At 51.1% G+C, this 23536-nt stretch overlaps 1 protein-coding gene and 1 non-coding gene across 2 annotated transcripts; both read right to left on the reverse strand.

The window, feature by feature from the left end:
* Positions 1-4724: 4724 nt before the first annotated feature.
* Positions 4725-23023, reverse strand: NCAN (neurocan). Its single transcript, XM_059919725.1, has 15 exons — positions 22944-23023; positions 21654-22061; positions 18961-19135; positions 18723-18850; positions 17876-18169; positions 16372-16968; positions 15707-16174; positions 14714-15646; positions 10739-10855; positions 9637-9750; positions 8141-8299; positions 6923-7005; positions 6052-6196; positions 5123-5305; positions 4725-4870 (listed from the first exon to the last, which is right to left on the reverse strand). Exons 1-15 carry the CDS (start codon positions 23014-23016, stop codon positions 4725-4727), a joined length of 4023 nt encoding a protein of 1340 aa, XP_059775708.1. The 5' UTR covers positions 23017-23023.
* On the reverse strand, positions 21495-21567 carry TRNAK-UUU (transfer RNA lysine (anticodon UUU)). The gene has a single exon. It is a non-coding gene; the product is annotated as a tRNA-Lys (tRNA).
* Positions 23024-23536: the final 513 nt, after the last annotated feature.

A 23536-nucleotide genomic window follows, 5' to 3' on the forward strand; every position in this document is an offset into this window, starting at 1 on the left:
CCTAATTGGTCCAGGGGTGGACATGGACCCAGGCAGACCAATGAGACTGCCTGCGATTTTGATGGACCAATAGGACCAAGGGAACCCTCTTTCTGCTGGGTCTCTGCACTGTTGGAGTGGAGGTCTTCGAGGGTCCACCTGGAGGAGACCTAAGGATGGCAACCAGGGTAGAGCCACTCCTGAAGCTAGTTATTCAGAAAAATGTCTCACTCCTGTCTTCCAGCACCCAGGGCACTTCTCAGAGACCTCTAAAATTTCTTACATGTCCTTCAAAAGATGTTTCATATTCATTCAATCAAACATGCATATATTGTTTTCCCCCCACTTCTACACAAATGAAAATATGCAACATATATTTTTTATGTTGTAGAACTTCACATAATATGAAATTCACCATTGTAAACATTTAAAAGTCTTCAATTTAGTGTCATTTAGTACATTCCCAGTGTTGTTCAACCATCACCCCTATCATTTTCATCACCCCAAAGAAAATCCCATACTCATTAAGCAATCACTCTCCATTCCTCCATCCCCACTCCATGCCCTGACAACTGTTAATCTACTTCCCATCTCTGTGGATTTGCCTAGTCTTGACATTTTGTATAAGTGGAATCCTACAGTATGTGTCCTTTTGTGTCTAGCTTCTTTCACTCAGTATAATATTTATGGCTGAATAATGTTCATATATATGTATATATATCACATTTTGTTTATTCTTTTATCAGTTAATGGATATTTGGGTTGTTTCCACCTTTTGGCTATTGTGAATAATGCTGCTGTGAACATTTGTGTGCCATATATACTTTATTTTATATATTTATTTATTTATTTATTTTTGGCTGCATTGGGTCTTCGTTGCTGCACTCGGGCTTTTCTCTAGTTGTGGTGAGCGGGGGCTACTCTTGTTGCAGTCCGCGGGCTTCTCATTGCGGTGGCTTCTCTTGTTGCGGAGCGTGGGCTCTAGGTGCACGGGCTTCAGTAGTTGTGGCATGCGGTCTCTAGAGCGCAGGCTCAGTAGTTGTGGCGCACAGGCTTAGTTGCTCCATGGCATGCGAGATCTTCCCGGACCAGGGCTTGAACCCGTGTCTCCTGCATTGGCAGGTGGATTCTTAACCACTGCGCCACCAGGGAAGCCCTCATATACACTTTTAAAGTAACTCTTATTTAACAATATATTTGGGGACTGGTTTCCTTCAGCATGTAAAAATCCGTCCCCTTCCCCCACCAGCATTCTTTTGAAGGTTAGCAAAGTAGTCACTGTTTGGATGCACCATAATCTTTGTAACCAGTCTCCTAATGGTGGACATTTACATTGTTTCCCATATTTTGCTGTTAGTAATAAGTACCATGGTCATCACATAAGTACAAGTATAACTGGAGGATGATAGCAGGAATTGTTTGATCAAGGCGTCAAAACTTGCCATTTTGTTAGTGATCTCCAACTCTTCTTAGAGGTGAGGCCAATTTATAGCCCATCAGTAACAGATGTACTTGCCTATTTCCATACGTCCTCAGTAGCATCATGTGTTACCACTTGTTACCTTAGCCAACCTGATAGGTGAAAAATAATATCTCATTGTGGTTGTCACTTGCAATTCACCTGTTATATGAAGCTGACTATCCTCCACTTTGACTTTAGATGCAAGCAGTTGAGTAAATCATAAATCATTCTCAGTTCAGGTACATTGTCATCATTGAAATATGCAAGGCCCTTCTCTTGTGAGATTTATTTGTTTATTCCCTTTTATTTATATGTCCTTATTTGTGTACCTTGGAGATCTGAAAATTGTGTATTATTTTGTTGAGCATATGTTGTAGTTTAAGAGCCATCTGTATTTCCTTTTCTTTGAGCTTTTTGTTCATATCCTGTGCCCATTTGGCTATTGGATTATTGGGGGTTTTTTCGTATTGATTTGTAGGAGCTCTTTATGTACTAAGGCAAAATTCCTTTATCTCTGATTTGAAGAATTGTTTCCAAGCTTGGCATTCGCCTTTTGACCTTGTTAATGTTGTTTGTTGCCACTATTGCTTTAGAATAAAGCCCAAACTTCTCATTACAGCCCATATTGCCCTGAGTGATCCATCCTCTGCCTCTCTGACCTCATCTCCCTCCACTGTCTACCTCTGTCACTCCGCTCCAGCCACTATGGACTCTTTGCTGTTTCTCAAATGAACCATGTTCCCTTCTGCAAGAAGATTTTCACTTTTACTCTTCCCTCTGCCTGAAACTCTCTTCCTTTATTCCCTTCTTCGTCTAGTTAATGCTATTCATCCTTTAGATTCCATTCACCTCCTCTAGGAAGCCTCCCCTGACCACCTCCCAGGGGTCACATCTGTTCTGTCCACCACTATCTCCCCAGCACCCAGCACAGTACACGGCATATAATAGCTGCCCAATAAGTCCTTGCTGAGTGAATGAATGAAGGAAGGTGTCAGGAGGCAGGTTGAACCGTTAAAAAATTTTATTAAAATGTCCAAGGAGTACATTAATGTCCATAGTGTCAGATACCACAGACCCACGGAACACTGCAGCTGACAGCATAACCAACAGAATCCAAAGCTGTTCACGCGCACACACACTCACACGCATGCCACACACGCGGCACACGCAAACACTCACGCACATCTCAAAGGGAAAGACCAAAAGACAAACCACCCACCTTAGAAAATATCAGAGCCCCCTCCCACCATGGAGCTGGGGTGGGGGCAGGGCAAGGGGCTGAGGTGGTCAAGGGTAAGGAGCATAAACCAAGACACCCCCAAAAAAGTTGCATCCCCAGAGCCCCCCACTCCAAACAAAGGAAAATTCTTTTGTGACATGGATGACCAAAGATGTGTTATTATTTTTATATTTCTTAAACCAAGAGGAATTATCAAACCTAGAAGGCAAACCTATATCCCTGGGTTTTCTCAACAATGACCATAACATGGAACAGTGGATAATGTCTATACAGCAGGGAACACTAAAGACCATGGTCAAGGATGCGGGTCTAGTTTGCACTTCTCAATCTTTTCCTAAATCTTCCTGTGTGTTAGAGCATGATTATGTTTCAATTCCTTCCCCCCAAAACAGAGAGCAGGGTTTGGAGTCAGCCAGAGGCAGGACTGAATCGTTATTCCTGTCTTGCAAGCCAGTGTCTTTCTCTTATCTGAGCCTCAGTTTTGTCTTGTGTAAAATGGGAAAATAATGGTTCGTAAGTCACTGGGCTGTTGAGAAGATTCAAGGAGGCAGTGTGTGTAAGTCCTTAGCATGGTACCTACTCCATAGTTGTCAACTATGATTAGTACTTCCCAGGAGGGATATAGGCTCAGCCAACACGTTTCTTTCTCTACTGAACCCTTAGATGGACCGTATATTTGCTTATTTTTCTTTCCTGCAGAGGGCCATTCTCCACTGTGGTTTTTAACACTAATCCACAGATGTTACCCAGACTAGAGAGGTTGAGAGTGGACAAAGGACATGGAGGAAAAGCTGTGGATCTTTCCTGCCAGAGATCAGGAAGCTGAATCCCGACTTCTGGCTTGGGGAGAGTTTTTACAGGTTTCAGATTCTGGGGAGGAAGGCAAGGTGAGTTCTTTACAGCTTAGAAAATTAAAAAACTAAGAGAAAAATGTGTGTGTGTGTGTGTGTTTCAGTTTTAACACTGCATATCTCTCTACATGACCGCAGGTAGATGTCACTACTTCAAGTTTTAAGCATTTCTAGTCCACCAGGAGATGAATGGAGGAGACAGGAATAGAGTAGGGGTAGGGGTGGGACCCATGGCAGGGGCACTACCAATGTCTGCTTGAGGGATGGATATGGGCACCGAGCTAGAAAACTTGGCACCTCCTTGGTCCAGGAAGAAAGTTCTTTGTCCCCTGAGAGATGGAGGGGGAAGAAATCTGGGTTCGTTGAGCCCTAAACATCCTCTCATCCGTGTGTGTGTGTGTGTGTGTGTGTGTGTGTGTGTGTGTGTATAAAATTCACCACACATGCAGAACCACCAAATCTCAGCACTGGACTAGACCTGGGAGGGCAAGCAATACAGCTTCCCTTCATTGCCCACAAATTTCTCTGACTATTCTGACCCCTAACTCTGAGGTCACGGAGGGATGTTGTTCCAAAAACATTCCTAAAATTCAGTACATAGGAATTCCACACTCAGTTCATCCACCAAGACTAAGGACTGACTTAGGCTGAAGTCCAAGGTGAAGGAAGAGCAGTCATCAAGTTCAAGCAGTGTGTGTCCACGTAATTTTCTACTCCCAAAGCCAGTGACCTTCACTATAGGCTTCAGCCTGCATTTAGGACATCTGACAGTTTACTAAATCTGAATCTCTGGTGGTAAAAGCAATTCCTTAGTGCGAATCCAAACACACATTCTTGCACCCTTATCAAAGCCTTACTTCCACAACTGGCAGTCAGCCTTGCCAACAAAAGACTAAACCAGTGCAAAGAATGATGATCTTTGCCGATTGTGCTTCCCTGCACTGAGAGATGCTCCCAGAGTTCAGCCTGACTAGAACTGACTTTTCAGACACATGGCTACACCTGCCAAGAGGACCTTGTATATGTAAGAAAAAGGAGAGAGGAGCTTTTTACAAATGGTTATGTATGGGGAGATGTGGTTTGGGACTCAGGGGCTTCCGGACCCTCTTGTTTCTCTCTGGGCTCTGCCTCCCCAGGTGAAGCCTCCAGGGGAGGTGTGGGAAGGGGATTGTGCTTTCTTTTGCCTGGTTCTTCAGCAGAAATTCCCTTCGTCCTTCTCCCAGTCCTCTGCTGGGTGCTTCTTGTGTTTTCTGCGCTCCTTGTGCGATTTGTGGTGGTGATGCTGGTGGTGGTGTTGGTGGTGGTGATGGTGTCGCCGCATCCGATGGGATCGTCTGGCTGCAGGGGAGTGAGGGACGACAGGAACGTGGCAAAAGCTGATGAGAGGTGGGTGGCCTGATGGAACAGGCTTCCTCGGGGGAGCGGGAAATGGAGGGAACACCAGGCAAGCTAGTAAGTTCTCACTTATCCGCAAGGCCGTATTATCAGGCAGACATTCAACCAGATCAATGTATGTAGTCATGAGATGCTTAATTGGAGACTACAAGTAGCTGGAAACTTTTGTTGGGGTGTCTGGGGGAAGCCACTTACGTTTGGTGCAGACGATTTGGGGCCGATCCCATTTGCCATTGCTCCGGCATCGGATGATGGCCACGTGGTGCTGGGCAAATCCTTCGTCGCACTGGTAGCGTACAGTGGCGTGGACATTATACTTGGCCTTGCGGGCACCAATGGGCAAGGCATTCTCCACTGCTGGAGGGGGACCACACAGCACTGGGGAGAGAGGAACCTCCAGTTAAAGAAGTGGGTGGGACTGCGGCTGAACTGGTTTCATCTCTTGTTGAGATGAACCCTCAACAGGTCCCACCTTTTGCCCAGCTGTGACCTCAAAGGGCTAGAAGTGGATGTCTCCTCCACCCAAACCAGGAGCTGCTGAGTGGCAGGAACCTCCTGGACACATCCCAACCCCTAATTCTTGTGCATGATGGGAATGAAGGAGATGGGAGGCAAGAATAATCTGAGCAAATGAATGGAAAATAGGATATGAAAATTGGCAAGGAAACAGAAGCAAGAATGAAGAAAAGTATAAGAGAAAGGTGGACATGAGAATATACATATATATGTTTCCTTAATATGTAAAGAGCTCTTACAAATCAATAAGACCAATGAACCGATAGAAAATTAGGCAAAGGAAATGAACTGGTAGGTCACAGGAAATCAAATACATATAAACAGCTTATCAACATATGAAGAGCTGGTTATTCTCATCCTCGAAGACGTGCAAACTATGATAACAATGAGATACTGTTTTTCAGGACTTAGATGAACAAAGAACAAAAAGTTTGAGAACACAGAGTTGGCAAGGGTGGGGGGAAAATGGGTACCCTCACATAGTGCTGAAGCGTGAAAACTGGGCTGGACTGACTCCTACATTTACAAACTTAAATAAAACAACGAATTCGTGACAGGCAGGAGGGAAGGTTGGGGGAGAAGGGGTGGGAGGGAGAGTAGCAGCATACCTGTGCCCTTCTTACAGACATAGGGGAGGTTGTAGTTGCAGGGAACATCATTCCAGTGCCCGCTCTCATGTGCCACCATCACCACACAGTCCTCCCCACCCGCGAAGAAATTGTCGGGCTGGTTCTCCCTCCAGTTCTCATATTGCTGTAAGAATGGGGAGCAGGGGGTGCTCAGGGGACATGCAGCCTGTCCCAGGCTCTGGCACTGGCACTGTGGGATTCCCCTGGCCAGACCACTCAAACTCTTAGGGACTCAGTGTTTCCATCTCTACAATGGGCACTGTTCTGCCTGCCCTGAGGGTGGCTGCCACTACAGTCCAAGTCAACCCTTCTCTAGCTGCGAGGCTGTGGTGCCCTCCTCCCTGGTCCTCCTGCCTCGTCTCACTCCCTGACAGTCTGTTTTCCACATGGGTCACTCATTGTTAGATAAATAGCTGAACAAAAGGTGACCTCAGACTGGAAGTCCAGGAGAGCTTCCCTGAGGAGGCAACAGGAGAGCTGAAGGAAGACTCAAGGATAAGAACAACGCAGGCAGGGAACAGAGTTCTAAGCAGAGGGAATAGCTAATGCAAAGGCCCTGAGGCAGGACTGAGCTTGTCCTGTCTGAGGAACAGAACAGAGGCCAGGAGGGCTGGGGCTGCTTGATCCAGTTCGAGTGTAGTCAGAGAGTGGGCCGGGGCCAGTTCTCATGGCAGAAGAGAGGAGGTGGATTTCTTTTCTAATTGTGGTAAAAAATATATAATATAAAATTTACTAAAGTGAAGCCAGAGGGCCAGGTCATTGCAGCTTACCCAGAACTCTCCATTCTAGGCAGGGCCCAAGTCAACAGTCTAACTGCAGGTACCCAGGTCCCCAGGCTGCCACCACTCACCAGCCCCGTGTTGTCCGTCCACTGGAAATCCCTCTCCACGATCCTGTCGTTTAGGCCGATCCATGTGTTTTCACGCCCAAAACCTGTGGGGTGTGGGGTGTCGTGAGGGCTGGGTACTTGCACCTCCCCCAGCCTAGGTTGCTGGCTGGAGGCCAGGTTGGGGGTGTGGGAGGGGAGACTCAGCCCCCTGCCCAGCCTGAAGGTGGGCTGGAAGGGGAAGTGGATGAAGATGAGAAGGGAGGGGGGGTACCCAGAGCCCCTCCCCCAGTTCTGGGTTTGAGCTGGAAGGGAGGACCCTAGCCCCTCTGCCAGCCTGTGGGCTGTGGGCTGGAGGCCACGTCCCCCCATTCCCTAGCAGGCTGAGGCTCTGGCTGCCCTCATACTTGGGGAGTGGGGTTGAGGCATGGAAAGGGCCGGGATTAGGCTCCTGGCCTTGTCACAATTTGTGGCTTAAACAAAAGGCCAGAGGAAACAATAAAGACAAGTCAGATCTTTGCAGAAATGAGAGAGTAGGGGCTAAGAGAGCCAGCGAGCAAGGCTGGACAGGGCAGGCAGGTGAATCTAAATGAGCCAATCAGTCACTGAGGAGGGAGGAAGCAGCTGGATGCATGTGCGTTTGATTACATAGAGGAAAAAAGCCAGTGAACCAGGGAATGAACAAATTAAAGAATTAACAGGGGATGGGATGGGGAAAATGTGAATAAATAAATGGATGAAAAAGGGCAGAAGGAATAATGAGTAAATCAATAAATGCCGGATTTAATTTATGGGACACCCGTCTTTCTCTAAATCTCTGCTCCTCCCTCATTTCATCCCCTGCACCACAGATGCTTCTCCATCACCCTCTGTTCCCTGGCCCTGTTTTAACTGTCATCAGTGCCCTGAGAACCAGCTAAATTTTAGGATAGACTTATTTAATTAGATATTTACTTGTTTGACTATATCCTCTTCAAGAACGTCACTCCCTAAGGACAGGACAATGTGTGTCTCTGTGCCTGAAACAGTGCCTGGCACATAGCAGGTGCTCAGTAAATAGTTGGAGAATGAATGAAGTGAATGAATGAACTGACAAGTGAATAAATAGACACTTGAATTAATAAGTGGTCAGGGCTTGCATTAATGAACATAGCTTCAGAAAGGTAGCGTCTTCAGGACCCTGGGGGGATGCCCTGACAAAGGGACTGTAAAGGCCACCCCTGCCCACCCCAGAGTCCCTACTGTTAATGAAGCCGTGTTCTTCGGGTGAGTGGATGCTGGTCAGGTGGCCGGCTCGACGGCGGCAGTCCCTCTCGGCATCCTCCCATGCCCGCCGATGGGCGAAGTAGCGGTAGCAGTGGCCCTGAAACTTGTGCCAGCCATGGTCACAGCCCTCTGTGTCTGGGAGGTGGAAAGGAAGCATGAAGGGGGCTGGCCTCAAGCCGAGGCCTGCCTTGCCAGCCATGAGCACACCAGCCCACCAGAGAGAGGGCCCAATCCAAGGTCACTGTGGGGCTAAATCAACCCTCTCCCTGGGCCCATCCCCCAGCCCCCACTCTGTCCCCCCACCTTTTCACCTCCCTCCTCCCATATTCACTTCTTTTCTCTGTTGCAGGAAGAGATTCAGCTGGAAGATCATTACACCCATCCCCTCTTATCCCAACTCTAATGTCTCATTCTCTGATCTGGCCACATCCTGGGACCTCAGGAAATGGTCTCAGGAAAGCCTAAAATTTCCCTCCTGGGGAAAAACTCAAATAGACATTTCTCCCAAAAAGATATACAAATGGCCAACAAGCACATGAAAAGATGCTCAACAACGTGAATCATTAGGAAACACAAATCAGAATCACAATGGGATACCACCTCATACCCACTAGGATGGCTATAATTTTTTTTAAAAAAGAAAATAATAAGCTCTGGCAAGGATATGGAGAAATTGGAACCCTCGTGCATTGCTGGTGGGAATGTAAAATGGTGTAGCCCCTGTGGAAAACAGTCTGGCAACTCCTCAAAACGTTAAACACGGAATTACCACATGACCCAGCCATTCTACTCCTGGGTACACCAAAAAGAATGGGGAAAAAACAAAAAGAATGGAAAACAGGTATTGAAACAAAAACGTGTACATGAACATTCATAGCAGCACTATGCACATTAGCCACAAGGGGGAAACAACCCAAAGGTCCACCAAGTGATGAATGGATAAACAAAATGTGGCCCATCCAATGGAATACGATTCAGCCATAAAAAGGAATGAAGCACTGACACGTGCTACAATGTGGATGAACCCTGAAAAACATCATGCTGAGTGAAAGAAGCCAGATACAAAAAGACACAGAGCGTATGACTACATTTATATGAAACATATAAAATAGGCAAATCCATAGAGACAGAAAGTAGATTAGTGGTTGCCAGGGGCTGGAGGGGAGGAATGGGGAGTGATGGCTAATGGGGACAGGATTTCCTTTGGGGCTGATGAAAATGTCTTGGAACTAGCTAGAGGTGGTGGTTGCACAACATTGTGAATGTACTGAATGCCACTGAATTGTACACTCTAAAAAGGTTAATTCTATGTTATGTGAATTTTATCTCAAGAAAATTATTCGCCTCCTGCCTGTCTGACTCACGGCCATGGAACCAGAGGCAGAGACCTGGAGCTCCATATGTGGGAAGCTTGTGGTCCAGCACCCAACCCTGCTCCTGGTACTGTTTCTGGGGTCTTGGCAGAGACTCACCTTTCTCACAGAGGCTGCCCCCGTAGCTGGGGAGGCAAAGGCAGACGAAGGCGTTGACCTCGTCGATGCAGGTGCCTCCATTCTCACAGGGGCTGGAGATGCAGTCATCTATATCTGGAGGGGAAGGTGGGGCTGAGTCAGAGGTCAGCCTCCCCGTGGCTCCCAGTCCCCATGGAGAACCAGGCAGAAGATGCGGTCATGACCCTACCATCTATCCCAGACCTGAGTACAACAGCGGTGGTCTGCACTGATGGCCCAATGACTCTGGAGGTCAAGGGGGTGGAACCTCACACAACTGATGTGAATTAGCATCAGTGAGAGGAGATGCCACTGAGCTGGCTGAAAGCCAGAGTGTGCAGGACATTCCCCCTGACTCCAGAACAGTGAAGGTGGGTCTGGCAAACAGACCCATAGAATGTCGAAGCTGAAGGGTCTTCAGAATGTGGAGCACTTACAAGGATTTGCACAGAATCACGAAGTTGTTTGTAGGTACAGAGAGCAATCAGTTGAGCACCTCTTCTCCCAGTCCCTGTGTAGATAGTGCCTGAGGCATGTATGATGCCAGGCAAGTCACTTGCCCTCTCTGAGACTCAGTTTCTTTTTTCTTGCAAAGTGGTGATAATAATAGCACCTCCACAGCGGTGGTTGTGAGTAGAGTCAATGGAAGAGCTCAAGAAATTGTATCATTTATAATTGTTATAATTTCATAATTTGTCATATTTCTTGTGTTGGGCTTTGGGGCTAGCTTCCAACAGCTCTAGTGGTGGTGCCTATACCCCTGCCCACCCAGGAGAGGGTAGGCAATCCCCTGGGGCCCTTTGCTGGTGGGAGTCTGAGCCTTACCATCCCTTTGTCTTCCCCTTCCCCACCCTTGCCTTGTAATAATGGGAGGCAGCACACCAGAGCCTCAGCCCTGAGGATGAAACCTCAGATGGTTGTTGCTGAGGCTGATTTACTGGAGCCAAGGAGTGAGGGAGGGGAAGGGAGCATCTGAAGCCAGCATTTCGTGATTCCTGATCCTCATGGGGATGACTGCTGGGATAGACCCCAGGGCTCTGAGTCAAACAAGTCTGTGTTCAGATCCTGAGTCTGGGGTACTCACCGATCTCACAGTTCTCTCCAGCAAAGCCCTGGTCACAGCTACAGCCGTACATGGTGCCATTGGCTTTACAGGTGCCCCCATGCAGGCAAGGGTTGTTCTCACAGGGATCCGAGGGGACTGCAGGATGGACAGGAGTACGGGAAGGAGTCAGACCACCAAGTCTGCCTCGCAGGGAATCCAGACCTCAGACCCTTAAAGGCCCTCTCATTTCACCCCTCTCTGTGGAGTCCCCTCTATAATTTCCCAATAACTGATTGCCAACTTCCTCTCACATGCCCCTGTGATGAGCTTACTCTTTTCAGGAACTGCCCAAAGCACCTGTGGGATGCCCTGGCTATGGCAAAGTCCTTCCTTGGAGTGAACTAGAATGGGATTCCTGCAGCTTCTCTTAGGAAGTCTTCTCACAGAACATGGTTTAAGTGCCCTCCTTGACTTATCCCCATTTTTCTAGAAATACCCAACTGGTCATTGTGCTTCTCATACTTTGGAGCAAAGAAGTGGACATAGGTTCTAGATGGGGTATGAAAGGCACTGGGACCAGTGGGAACCATCACTTCCTTCATCCTTGTGGCTCAACCTCTTCTGATGCAACCTCAGTGGTTACAGTGTGGAGTAGTGGTGGATTATAGCAGTAATAACCATAGGCTGTGCAGTCAGAGAGGCTGGTTCAATTCCTGCCTCTGCCACTCACTAGGGAACCCTGGGCAAATTACTTCTGTGAATTTCAGTTGCCTCATTTACAAAATGAAAATAAAAATAGCTCATCCTGCTCTCCCAATCCTGACCATAATGCCATGACTGGCTCTCTGTATATCAGCCTGGGGCCTCTTGAGGGGTCTCAACATTGCTTAACACGGACAGGGCATCCAGGGGGAGTTGAATGTGAGGCCCTGTCCACCTCTCTCATTCCTCAGCGTGGTTTCCCTGGAGGCAGGAGGGTCACCCCTCCCCATCTCAGGGGCTCAGAGGCCTTGGTGGGTGGTTTCTGGACCACCCTGGAGTCTTGGAGGGGCAGAGCAAGAACCCCCATGTACCCCAGATGACCCCTATCCCTTGTCAGGACAGTGTCAACCCTTCCACTGCAAGATACTAGAACCGAGACCCAGAGAAGGGCAGGGCCTAGCTCAAAGCGACTCAGCAGGACAGTACAAGAGCCAAGACTGGCCAACGGGGCTCTGGAAGCCCAGTTTAAGGCCCTCTCTCCAGGCCCTATAACCTAGAATTTGTTTCTGTTTTGTCCTGGTCTGGAGGCCCACAAGAAACTGAGACGATGACAAGCCGTCACCTCCTCCCTGATCTTCTGGACTCCACCTTCACCCTTAACAGGTTGTTCTCCCCACAGCTGCCAGAAGGAGCCCATGTAAACCTGAGTCAGGTCATGTCCCTCCTCTGCCTAGACTCCTCCATGGCTCCCCATTGCCCTCATAGGAAAAGCCAAAATCCTTACCTCAGCCCACAGGGCCCCGTGCAATGTTCCCCAATATCTCCCTGCCGGATCCTCCTCTCCCTCCTTCACTTACTCTGCTCCAGCCACACTGACCCTGCTGTTCCTCCTACACACCAAGCACGGTCCTGCCTCAGGGCCTTTGTACAAGCTATTCCGTCTGCCTGAACTGCTTTTCCCCCAGATCTCTGCATGGCTCCTCTCTCACCTCCTTCAGGCTTGCTCAAATTCATCCTAACCCCCCTTCCAAAACCAAAACCCACCCACTGGCATCCCTCATCCTTTGCTTTACTTTTCTCTTTTGTCTTTATTACTTTCTAACTTCCAATATAATTTATTAGGACCATCGTTTCTTATCCATGCCTCCCCCCAGAGCAGTGATGTTCCACATGGCAGCCACGCACAGCTATTTAAGTTTAAATTAATTAAAATGGAATAAAAGTTAAAACGCACTTCCTCAGTCACAGTAGCCACATTTCAAGTGCTCAGTAGCCACCAATAGCTTGTTGCTATTGTATTAGACTGCGTAGCTCGAGAACATTTCCATCATTGGGAAAGTTCTAGAGCATTGCTCTAGAATGTCAGCTTCCAGAGGACAAGGGACTCGGTCTCAACATGGTGCCTGGAATACAGCAAGCACTCAATAGTTGCTTGCTAACTGCATAAAGGTAGCTGCTGGCCTGCCCGCAGTGACTGAAGCCTGTCCCTGGGGCAGTGGCGTGTACCACCACGGATGGCCAGAGAGGCCTGTGGCTATGTCTGTGCCTGGTGCCACCCTGGCACGTGCGGGCACATGCGTGGGGTTGCCAGGCGCCGGGACGTGTAAGCCCCACCAGGTGCCCTGAGCTGCTGACACCTGCCCACAGACTGGCGGTGACTCAGTCGCTTGCTGGTGCTGCATTTATTTTTGGCTTCATTAGCATTTCTGCTGCAAGCAGTAGGTGAGTAGGCGCCCAGGTCTCCCCCAGAACTGGCTGCCTCCCTCCACCCCGGCTGCCCATGGCTTGAGTCTGGAGCCGAAAAAACCAACAAAGTCCAAGACAGATCCAGCCGTGGCCCTGGGGGCTCCTCTCAACACACTTTCCTTAGCACCCTTCTTTGTGGTTTCCCTCCCACCTGACCACTCCTTCTCTAGTTCCTTTGGCCTTGGGCAAGCTTACCCCCTCCCCAAGACCTCAGGGAGTTTTGTTTTGTTTTATGTCAATGAAATAAGCATCTTAGAGCCCAGTGATTGAGACAGAGACTGTTGTCAGCCTGGATTCAAACGTTATCCTTGACACTCCCCAGCTGCATGACTGCACAAGTCACTTGACTTCCCTGTGCCTCAGTATCCCCATCTGTAAAGTTAGGATCGTACTAGAACTTGTTCCTCAAGGACATTAAAAAGATTAACCAAGATGATTCCAGTAAAGTGCTCAGACCAACCCAAGCACAAAGGCAGTCACCAATAAGCATAAGCCTTTATTGATGCAAGTGCCCCTGCCCAGGGTCCACCTGCCTCCTGGGCATCTAAGAAAAGAAGATGCAGCCCCAGACACAACCCAGAGATGACAGGGTGGGTGATGAAACCCTGCATCCGCTGTTTCCATCACCACGACACTTTGTCTTCAAAAAAAAGGAGCAAGTGTAAAACCAATCGTGTTAATAAGAGTGTTTTGCAACTCAGAAAAAGTGTGTCTTTTAATTAGCTGCTGCTGCTTTTTTTTTTTTTTTTTTATGCTCACTTGACAGAAAGAATAGCTCAATATGGCAGGACCTAAAAAATAAAGGGCTGGAATTTGCAGGCTGAGTTATGGGCAGACCTGGCCCCAGGAGAACAGGGTGATGGCTTTCTCTGGACTCCACTGGGCATAGAGCAACCAAGGCACATGTGGATTTGGGTGCCAACTGAGGTTTGATCACTGACTAGCTGGTAGTGACATACCTCCCTAAGCCTCAGTTTGCTGTCTACAAAATGGGGGTGATGCATCCCACCACGCCCACCCCTTCCCAGCACCCACTTTACCTGTGGCTTGAGGCCCCCCACATTTTGCACCACTGAATTCCAGCTGCAATTCAACACTTGTCCAGGAAGGCCTCCCTGCCATGCCTCCTCCCTCCGGCCCCACCCCAGGGGCGTTGCCTGTAACCAGCTCTGTCTTCCCCAGACTGAGGCATCGCTGAAGGCAGGACCCCAACATCACACAACACTGTCAGCTGAGAGTGGTCATGAACATGATTTGCTGACTGTACTCATCCTCCAAAACCAAATTCCGCCCAACACCTCATCATTGCCTCATTACTCGCTGTGCATAAAACACATCAAACGCAGCTTCACCTCCTGGCCTTTGCCCAGGCTAGTGCCTCTGCCAGGAATACGCTTTCTGTAATTCAACTCTGCCTAATGAGCTCCCGCCTTTAACATCATCCCCTGCTAGAAACCTACCCAGGCACCCAAGAACAATCCTTCCTCCCAGCTCTGGCCTACCCCAGCCCCTGGTTCTTGAGCGCAAACACAGTGACCTGGATGAGACCACGAGCTTCCAACTCACCCTCCTCTGCACTCCCATTTGCAGGGGTTCCTGGCAGGGCTGGCTCCTCTCCACTTGCTGCCTCCTCCCAGAAGCTCTCCACACCTGGGCTCCCCGCCAGGACCTCCAGCTCAAACTCCTCTGGGCCCAGGGAGGCAGGCAGCAGGGTGCTGGGGGAGTCCCACGGCACTATAGGCTCCCCCGAGGAAACTGAAATGGGCTTGTCCTCGCTGGCTGCTGTCGGTGTCCAAGGAGGAAGAGCGGGCTCCCCTGAGGGGCTGCCCTCATGTGGAGGCTCCAAGCCTCTCAGGGTGCCCTGGGTCACCATCTGGCCCTCCAGCTCTGGATGGGGTTGGGAGCTTGAGGAGGCCATTGTGGACATGGCCAGGACCCCAACCTTGTCCCCCAGGTCCAGGGACATGAGGGACATCACCACACTTGTATCCACAGCCACTTGAGGGCTCAAGGTGGGGCTTTCATCTCCCTCAACCACGTGGGATCCAGGTTCCCAATTCCCACCAGCATCGCTGGTGTCTAGTGTGGCCATGGAATCCAGGGGACCCACTGTGGCTCCTCCATCTGTAGCAGCCGAAGGCTCCAAATGTGGGGTGACCTTGGGCATCAAGGAGACCCCAGGGACCCCCAAGAGCACAGATGGGGAATGGGGGTCTAGCCCTTCACTGTGCAGTGACGGCCACATGCCCTGTGCCTCGTCCATGTTGGCCTGCAAGCTGGAAGTGGGGGTCTCTGCTGTGTTGAAGACCCCAGACTCAGACCCCAAGATGCCTCTGGCTCCCATGGGCTCAGTGGCAGTCTCAGTGGGAGTGACGGCTGCCACCACATTCCCATCCACAGAAGCCTGTGGGTTGGATCTGGGGTGCTCAGCTTTGCTGAGCCCAGTAGGGCTGGTCCCCCCAGTTTTTCCGAAGTCTGCTCTGAAGGAGTTAGGACCAGCTCCAGCTTGTGTGTCTGTGGCTGCCTGCAAAGGAGCTGTAGGACCTCCTTCGCCATGGCTGCTGAGTGTCGGGGATGTGGCCTCTCCACCTTGTCCCGTCAGGCCCAAGGAGGCGGGCAGGGAATACACTTCTGGATGGACGGGATCCTGGGGGCTGGCCTCGATCTCTGAGGCAGGGGAGGGTGGGGCAGCGGCCATGGCTTCACTATACCCCTTTACCTCACTGGCATCGGCGGGGAGGGGCGTAGGGTGTGACAGGAGCCACAGTTTGGGGGCACGAAGCATGGCCATGACAGGGAGGTCTGGAGAAATGACTGTGGGAGAAGCCTCCCAGCGGGCTGTGCTGGGGCCCTTCAAGGGGTTGGGAGCCAAGGCAGTGGCCTCCGAGGAGGACCAGGGCAGGTCGGGGGTGGCTGGCCTCACACTGGGGCCCTTGGCTTCCTCTAGTTCCAGGCCAAGGGTGATGGGTGGGACCATGGTTGGGGGCCACAGCCAGGGCTCTGGGGGGCTCGTGCCACCAGGGGAACCTGAAACAATATCAACAGTAATTATAATTATCTCTCAGCAGCTCCTTCTGTTGATTGTCTCCTTGGCTCCAGGCCGGAGGAAGAGGGGTCTTCTGAGGCTTGGTGAGGCCAGGGCACCCAACTGTGATTCGGAGCCTCCTCCCCTGTCCCCCTGACATCCCCAGGCAGGTCCCATCTCCCCCTTGGACCCCACTCACCAGCTCCAGGCACATCCACCTCATTGGTCAGCACAGCCCAGGGGCTTTGGCTCCGGCCACTCCCCAAGGCGTCAGTGGCTCCTGTGGCCAGCGGAGGCTCCACGTAATTCCCAGCAACCTCTGGGGTGGGGGGCTGGACGCTGGCCTGGAGCACCCCCTTCAGCCCTCGCTGGGGTTCCTGTTGCTGGAAGTGGCGCCCGTTCAACCCTTTAAAGCGCCCCCTCCTCCTGGGCATGGTGCTGGCTGGGGTTGCCTCTGTGTGCATGCCCACCGCAGTGCCTGCCTCCACGTTGCTGGGGGCGGGGGACACCGTGCTCAGCCACACCTCCTCAGCCTCCAGAGCAGGCCTTGAGGCTAGTGTGAGGCCCCCAGTGGCAGGACTGGGGGTCTCTTGAGACTCCTGCTTCTCTGCCAAGATCAGAGGTTCTTCTTCCCCACTGGACACCAGAGGCTCCTGGAAGTCTGGGGTGACTACCTCCTCCTCCTCCAGGCTGGGCTCCAGTTCTTGGGCGGGGGGCCCTTCTGCTGACAGAATCTCCCCCTCATCCCCAGACGACGGCGTCTCTGGGTTTCCATGTAGTGATGTAGGGTGATGAGCTGTGGGAGAAAGCAGAAGAGGTTGTGTTAGGCCCAGGGGCTGGCTGGGAAGTTCTGCCTGAAGTCTACCCACATTCCAGCATGCTACAGCAGAGATCTTCTATGTATCTCTGTCTCTCTGCGCCCCTCTGTCTCTCTGGGTTGTTTCTGGGATCCCCCCTGACTGAGAGACGGAGGCGGAAAGTTATCATCCTCACTGTTCAGGCTGGGGTCCACTGTAAAGGTCAGAGTCAACTGGTCACAGTAAAGGGTCAAGAGACAGCTTGGCTGGTGGGTGAAGCTCAGGCAGTGGCCAGCTCTCAGGGGGGCAGGTCAGACCTGGGCCGTGGCTCCTCCCACGGAAGAGAAAGTGCCTAGTGGGCATGGTCTTCCTACGAAGAGATTCCCCCCCCCACCCCCCGCTTACACATAAGACTCAGCTCCTTGGACTTGAGGTTTGCAGCTTCTGAGGGTGTGGCCCCACCCCAAGGGTGAGGGTCATCCCTGGTCCCATCCCTGTGGGTGTGGCCTTGCTCAGGGGTCATGGCTAGTTGAGGTATCACTTCCTCCCCAGCGGGTGCTCATGGGCAAGGCTCCAGGTAAGAACTGCGCCATCCAGGGGCGTGTCTCTCAGAGATCTCAGGAGACACAGCGCACCCGCTAAACAGGACTGCCCCCCAGAGCTTGGTCTTCTCTGGGTCTCGTCCTCCTCTAAGGCGGGGCTCCTACGGAAAGCTTGTCTCAGGGGTATGACCTTTCCCTGGGGGCGTGGCTCACCGCGGAGCAAGTTTTCTCGTATCTCTCCCCTGCCTGGCCTCCACCTCCACTAGAAAGCCAAGCTCCCGGGGCGCGGCCGTTATCAAGGTGCATGCCCTTGGGGCGTGGCCACCAGGGGACGCACACTCAAGGGGCGTGGCCTCACGCGCACCTCGGAAGCAGTAGGCGTCGTAGCGCTCTCCCGGCGCCGGGAAGCGGGTGCGGTTGGCGAAGCTATAGACGGTGCGCACGCCCGGGACTGGGCCCCCGCAGCGCCGGCGCGGCGTCTGGATCGGGTAGCGCACGCTGCCGTCGGCCAGCCAGCCCGGGTCGCACTGGTCCAGGCCCTCATGCCAGGCCAGGTGCAGCTGTCCTACCGAGGCCAGCACGGCGCCCTGGCGGCGGCACTGGGCACGCGCGCCGGCCAGTGTCAGGCGGCGGGCCAGGCCTACGTAGAAGACCTCGCCTGCGGGAAGGCGCGGGAGAAGGTCAGAGGGGCCCCAAGAACCCTCCCACGGAGCCCGGGAAGGGGGTCCCACCCCAAATAGCCCTGATCTGGCTGGATTTGGGTTGCGGCAGCCGCAGCTGCGTGCCCCCATCGCCAGAACATCACTGTCGTTACCTCTCATGCAGTGCTAAGAGGGGGCTTCACTTTCTTTTTCAAGTGAGGTAACTCAGGCCCCTTAACGAGTTGAGCTTCAGAGAGAGGGAGGGCCTTGGTGAGGGGGGCTCAGTGAGGAGGGAAGTAGGAAGAGGGAGGGGGGCAGGAAGGGGGAGAGACTCAGAGAAGGGGACAAAGCCTCAGAGAGGGAAGAGGCTCAGAGAGAGGGAAGGGGCACAGAGAAGGAGAGGGGCTCAAGGAGTGGAGGAAGGCTCAGGGAACCAGTGGGCTCAGATCTTGGCTGCAGGTTTAGAGAGGGATGAAACTTAGGAGAGCTAGGAAGGACTTAGGGAAGGATGGGGGATAGGGAGGGTAATGGGGCTCAGGGAAGGGGGTGTTCTGCCAGCCCCAGACTTACCCCCCAGCTCACGGGCAAAGCAATACACATCGTAGAGTTCCCGTGGGTCTCGCCTCCCATAGTTCCTCACCCCTGGAAGGCTGCTACGGTCACCATAGCAACCAGGACGGGACTGGGTGATAGGATACCTGACAAGACAAGGTGGGGGTCCCTCTCAGATGTGTGCTCCTGGGGCCCCCAAGGACCATCTTTCTCCAGGGGCTAGCTCTCCATCTCCCTACCCTGTGTACCCCCTCACCGAACAGTGCGGTCAGAGAGCCACCCGGCGTCACAGTTGTCAAAGCCATCCTCGAAGGCAGCCTGCAGGTGCCGCGGGGCTGCAATGGTGGCCGAGTTGAGACGGCAGGCCTCCTGGGCCTCAGCGAAGGTCAGCGAGTAGCGATCCTGGGCTGCTCGGTAGTGGAACACAACACCTATGGGGAAACATCCAGGATGATTTATGCTGTAATCTTCAAGAACAGACCTCGCTCTTGCAGAATGCCCCCCCACCACCCAGTCTGATAATAACAGACCTGCTGCCCTACACTGCCCTGTACCATGTCTGTTCACTCAGCAACAGGCATAGTGCTAGGGTGATGATGGGGAGTGAGACTGATATGCCCCCATTTTACAGATGAGGAAACTGATAGCAATGGCCATAAAGGGCCATAGTATTTGTTAAATATTTGCTATGTAAAAAGCATTTATAAGCACCATCTCATTGAAATCTTATAACAACCCTATGATTATCCCCATTTCCAGAGGAGCAAACTAAGGCTCAGAAAGGTTGAGGGACAGGTCTAGGGCCACATAACCTGTATAAGGGAGAGCCAGAAGTTATATCCAGAAAGATCTGACTCCAAAGATAGCACTCTTCTTGCCTAGGGTTAGGCTCTGGAGGTGACAGGAGGCATGGAGAAGAGTGAGAGAGAGATTCTGCCTTTTAGGAATTAAGTACATGCATACATAGGGGAAGCAAAGGCAGCAATGGGTGATCAAATGTGGTGGGTTTTTAAAAAATAAATTTATTTATTTATTTATTTATTTTTGGCTGCACTGGGTCTTCGTTGCTGCGTGCGGGCTTTCTCTAGTCGTGGCGAGCGGGGGCTACTCTTCGTTGCGGTGCGCGTACTTCTCATTGCAGCGGCTTCTGTTGTTGTGAAGCATGGGCTCTAGGTGCGCAGGCTGCAGTAGTTGTGGCACGTGGGCTCCAGAGCACAGGTTCAGTAGTTGTAGCACACAGGCTTAGTTGCTCCACGGCATGTGGGATCTTCCCAGACCAGGGCTCAAACCCATGTCCCCTGCATTGGCAGGCAGATTCTTAACCACTGCGCCACCAGGGAAGCCCCCAAATGTGGTTCTTGCCCAGCTTAGAAATGGAATCACCGAAGGCTTCCTGGAGGAGGTGACATGTAAACCAGGACATGAAGCATCAATAAGCTCACTGTGACTCAAATTCTGATTTAGGGATGAGAGAAATGGCTGAGCAGAACAAAGGTATTAAATATTTTGTTCCATTTTATCAAACTGAGAGCTCCCAGAAGGCAGCAGCTGTGTCTCAGTCATGGCTATGTCTCCAGCACCAGGCTGGCATGTGGTAGCTGCTCAATAAATGTTTGGCTGAATGAACGAACTACCAAACCCAGAGGTGGAATTCTCTTCTTTCACCACTTATCAGTTTTCTTTGAGGTTTATCAGTTTTGAGAACAAGGCCTTGGAAAGGGGACGATTGGTTGACCCCATAAAATATGCAGTGAGACACTGTTGGCTGGGGAAAGACTGTGCTCCAGAACACAGGGTGCAGGGACTTTGCTCATGGCCAACACAGGTTACGGGAAATTGACTTCCCAGTAGGAGTCCACAGGACATTCTCCACACAACAATCCATTCATTGGGCTTCCCTGGTGGCACAGTTGTTAAGAATCCGCCTGCCAATGCAGGGGACACGGGTTCAAGCCCTGGTCCAGGAAGATCCCACATGCCTTGGAGCAACTAAGTCCGTGCGCCACAACTACTGAGCCTGCTCTCTGGAGCCTGTGAGCCACAACTACTGAGCCCACGGGCACAACTACTGGAGCCCATGCTCTGCAACAAGAGAGGCCACCGCAATGAGAAGCCCGCGCACCACAACTAAGAGTAGCCCCCGCTCGCTGCAACTAGAGAGAGCCCACGCGCAGCAATGAAGACCCAAAACGCAGCCAAAAGACCCCACAAATCTATTCATTGATTCATTCGTCAAATATCAATTGATCATCTTCTGTGTGCCATGCCTTGTCCTACGACTTTGCTTTAATAATTAAAAAAAATTTTTTTTTGCCTTGTTCATCTTGATTGGTTAGGAAAACAGAAACTACACTGACTATTTCAACAGAAACAATTTAATATAGGAACTGGTTACATTGATGACTGTTATTTACTTAATCTATATTTTTAATCCACTTTTTAAAAATAACTTCACTTTTTAAAAACATGTATTTATTTTAAAAGGAAATTTGTATTCCTATTTTAAATAGAAAGCCAATATCCTTTGCCTTATGTGAAAGTAGGTAACCATGAAATGGACTTAAAACAAGGTTATGAAATCCTATGAAATGCTGTGGTCCATAAGAGACTGAGCCAGAGGCTGCTCTCTCTTAGCTAAAAGAGAAAGAGAGAGATGTTAAAGAGAGAGGCGTACCCATGGAGACTTTCTTCCTGACTTTATCAGAAGAACTGAAAGCAAATCACTGTTCAGGGAGTGATTTCTTTTTCTTTTCTTTTCTTTTCTTTTTTTTTTTGCTTGTGGGATCTTAGCTCCTTGACCAGGGATCGAACCTGGGCCCTCAGCAGTAAAAGTGCAGAGTCCTAACCACTGGACCACCAGGGAATTCCCCAGGGAGTAATTTCTAAGGTGACATTCAGTGGATGGGCTTCCCCATCCCAGCCTTGGCCCCTCCCCTTCCCCCAACTGACCCGTCACTTCCAGGGGCACCAGGTCCTGCTCATCCTCGATGCCCCTCACCACCTGGCAACGGTAGAGCCCGGAGTCGCTGGCCCTCAGTGGCCCCAGTAGCAACGTGGCGTTGACCCAGTGCCGGGGGTAGGCAGGTAGTGACACACGTCCCTGCCAGCCCTTGGCCACTCGAACCACGTTGTCCTTGGCCACTAGGATGGGCAAGTCCTGCCGTTGGCCTGATGCAGTCCGCACCTTGGTCCACTTGATCCGAGGGGCTTCTCGGGCTGCACCTGGCCGTGGCCACAGAGTGAAGAGACAGGGCAGGGCCACCAGCTCTGCCAGCGCAGCCCGCACCGACCCAGACCCCACCTTCTGCATGTGGAGCCCCTTCTCGGCAGTGGCAGCAGCAGTGGCGTCCTGTGTGCCTGGGGTGGAGAAGGTGGAGAGAGGGCCTGACTGAGAGGCAAGGACCCTCTGACTGAGGCCAGAGAGGTTAGGTTGCCTACACAACATCACAATGCCATACACAGATCTGTGATCTGTAACCCAATCTGTGAGCAGAAGAGGGGTAATGGGGTCGAATCCCTTCAGAGTTCTGCCTCCACTCAAAGTCCAGACCCTGGAGGCCAGGGATTTAACTCTCAGTGTCACTGACTCACTATGTGTCCATGGGAAAGTCACTATTCTGCTCTGAGCCATGGTTTCCCCAAAAGTTAAGCAAGAGGCAGCCATTGGAAGAGAAACAGTGTTTGTGGAGTACCTTCTATATAACAGGCACTTTATAAATAGCAATCAGCTCATTTGATTTTCATAACCATCTGCAGAGGTAGCCATGTCTCATCCTCTTTTGGGGGAGTTGAGGAAATTGAGGCTCAGAGACATCATTTTAATTGCGTAAGGCCACAGAGCAAATCAGGAGGCGTTTCTAAAGTCTGGGCTTTTGACCGCTACTGGGGAGATGCCAGGGAGAGGCACACAGACCTTTATTTCTATTGTCCCACCCATGGCAGGCATCACTAATCAATCTTCATACTATTCTCTCTCCCTCTTTTTTTTCTCTCTCTCTTCAGCTCATCTCAGCAAAACAGTGAGAGGCGGGAACCTCTAGCCTCCGCTGGCAATGACTAAAAATAACCTCTCAGGTGTCTTGTTCGCTTTTGACTGTTCAAAGACTTTTTTCATCTATTCTCATTTTATTCTCCAGACCAAGCCAGAGAACCAGCAGGAGAAGGCTCTCAAGTTAAAACGCTGCCCCATCTTGTCAATTCTCCAGACCCCAACCTCTCCCACCCAACAAGCCAACTCACCCTGTTCCCCAGCCACAAAGAGCAGCATCTGGAGAATCAGGAGGCCTGAGACCCAGACAGACATGGCCCCCATCCTGGACCTGAAACAAGATGGAGAGGAAGGAAGGGGTGAGTACAACCCTCCTAGACAATCGGCATGAAAGGACCAATTCCTCCCATTCTACAGATCTGGAAACTGGGGCTCAGAGAGGCCAGTGTGTCACTCAAGGTCACACAGTCAGCAAGCCAGGGCTGAGCCAGAATCCGAACCCAGGACTAACTGACTTCAGAATCCGAGCAGTGAAGTGCTATGTTCAGAGCATGGGTGCTGGAGGGAATCAAACCTGGGGTTGTTTTTTGCCTGTTCCTTGCTGGGTGACCTTGAGCAAGTAGCTTAGCTTCTCTGTGCCTCAGTTTCTTTCTCTCTGTGCCTCAGGGGATAACATCAGGTAGTTGGAAGGGATAGATAAGTCAATATAGTCAATACATATAAAATGCTTAGAACTGCCTGGCATGAAGGAGTAAATTTCAGCTCCTATTATTATTATTGACTTTAACATAGCCAAGATCAAAGTCCCATTTTTCAAGTCAGCCTCCCAAATCAAACTGGGGGC

Source organism: Balaenoptera ricei, chromosome 3 (genome assembly GCF_028023285.1).
Source record: "Balaenoptera ricei isolate mBalRic1 chromosome 3, mBalRic1.hap2, whole genome shotgun sequence".
Lineage (NCBI taxonomy): Eukaryota > Metazoa > Chordata > Mammalia > Artiodactyla > Balaenopteridae > Balaenoptera > Balaenoptera ricei.

Coding starts and splice junctions, on each gene's coding strand:
- NCAN (XM_059919725.1), bottom strand. CDS start 23,016: ATGGGGGCCATGTCTGTCTGGGTCTCAGGCCTCCTGATTCTCCAGATG. Junction 19,136..21,653: donor GGTGCCCCTGGAAGTGACGG/GTCAGTTGGGGG, acceptor GTTTCCCCATAG/GTGTTGTGTTCCACTACCGA. Junction 10,856..14,713: donor AAATGGGAGTGCAGAGGAGG/GTGAGTTGGAAG, acceptor TCCATCCTGCAG/TCCCCTCGGATCCCTGTGAG.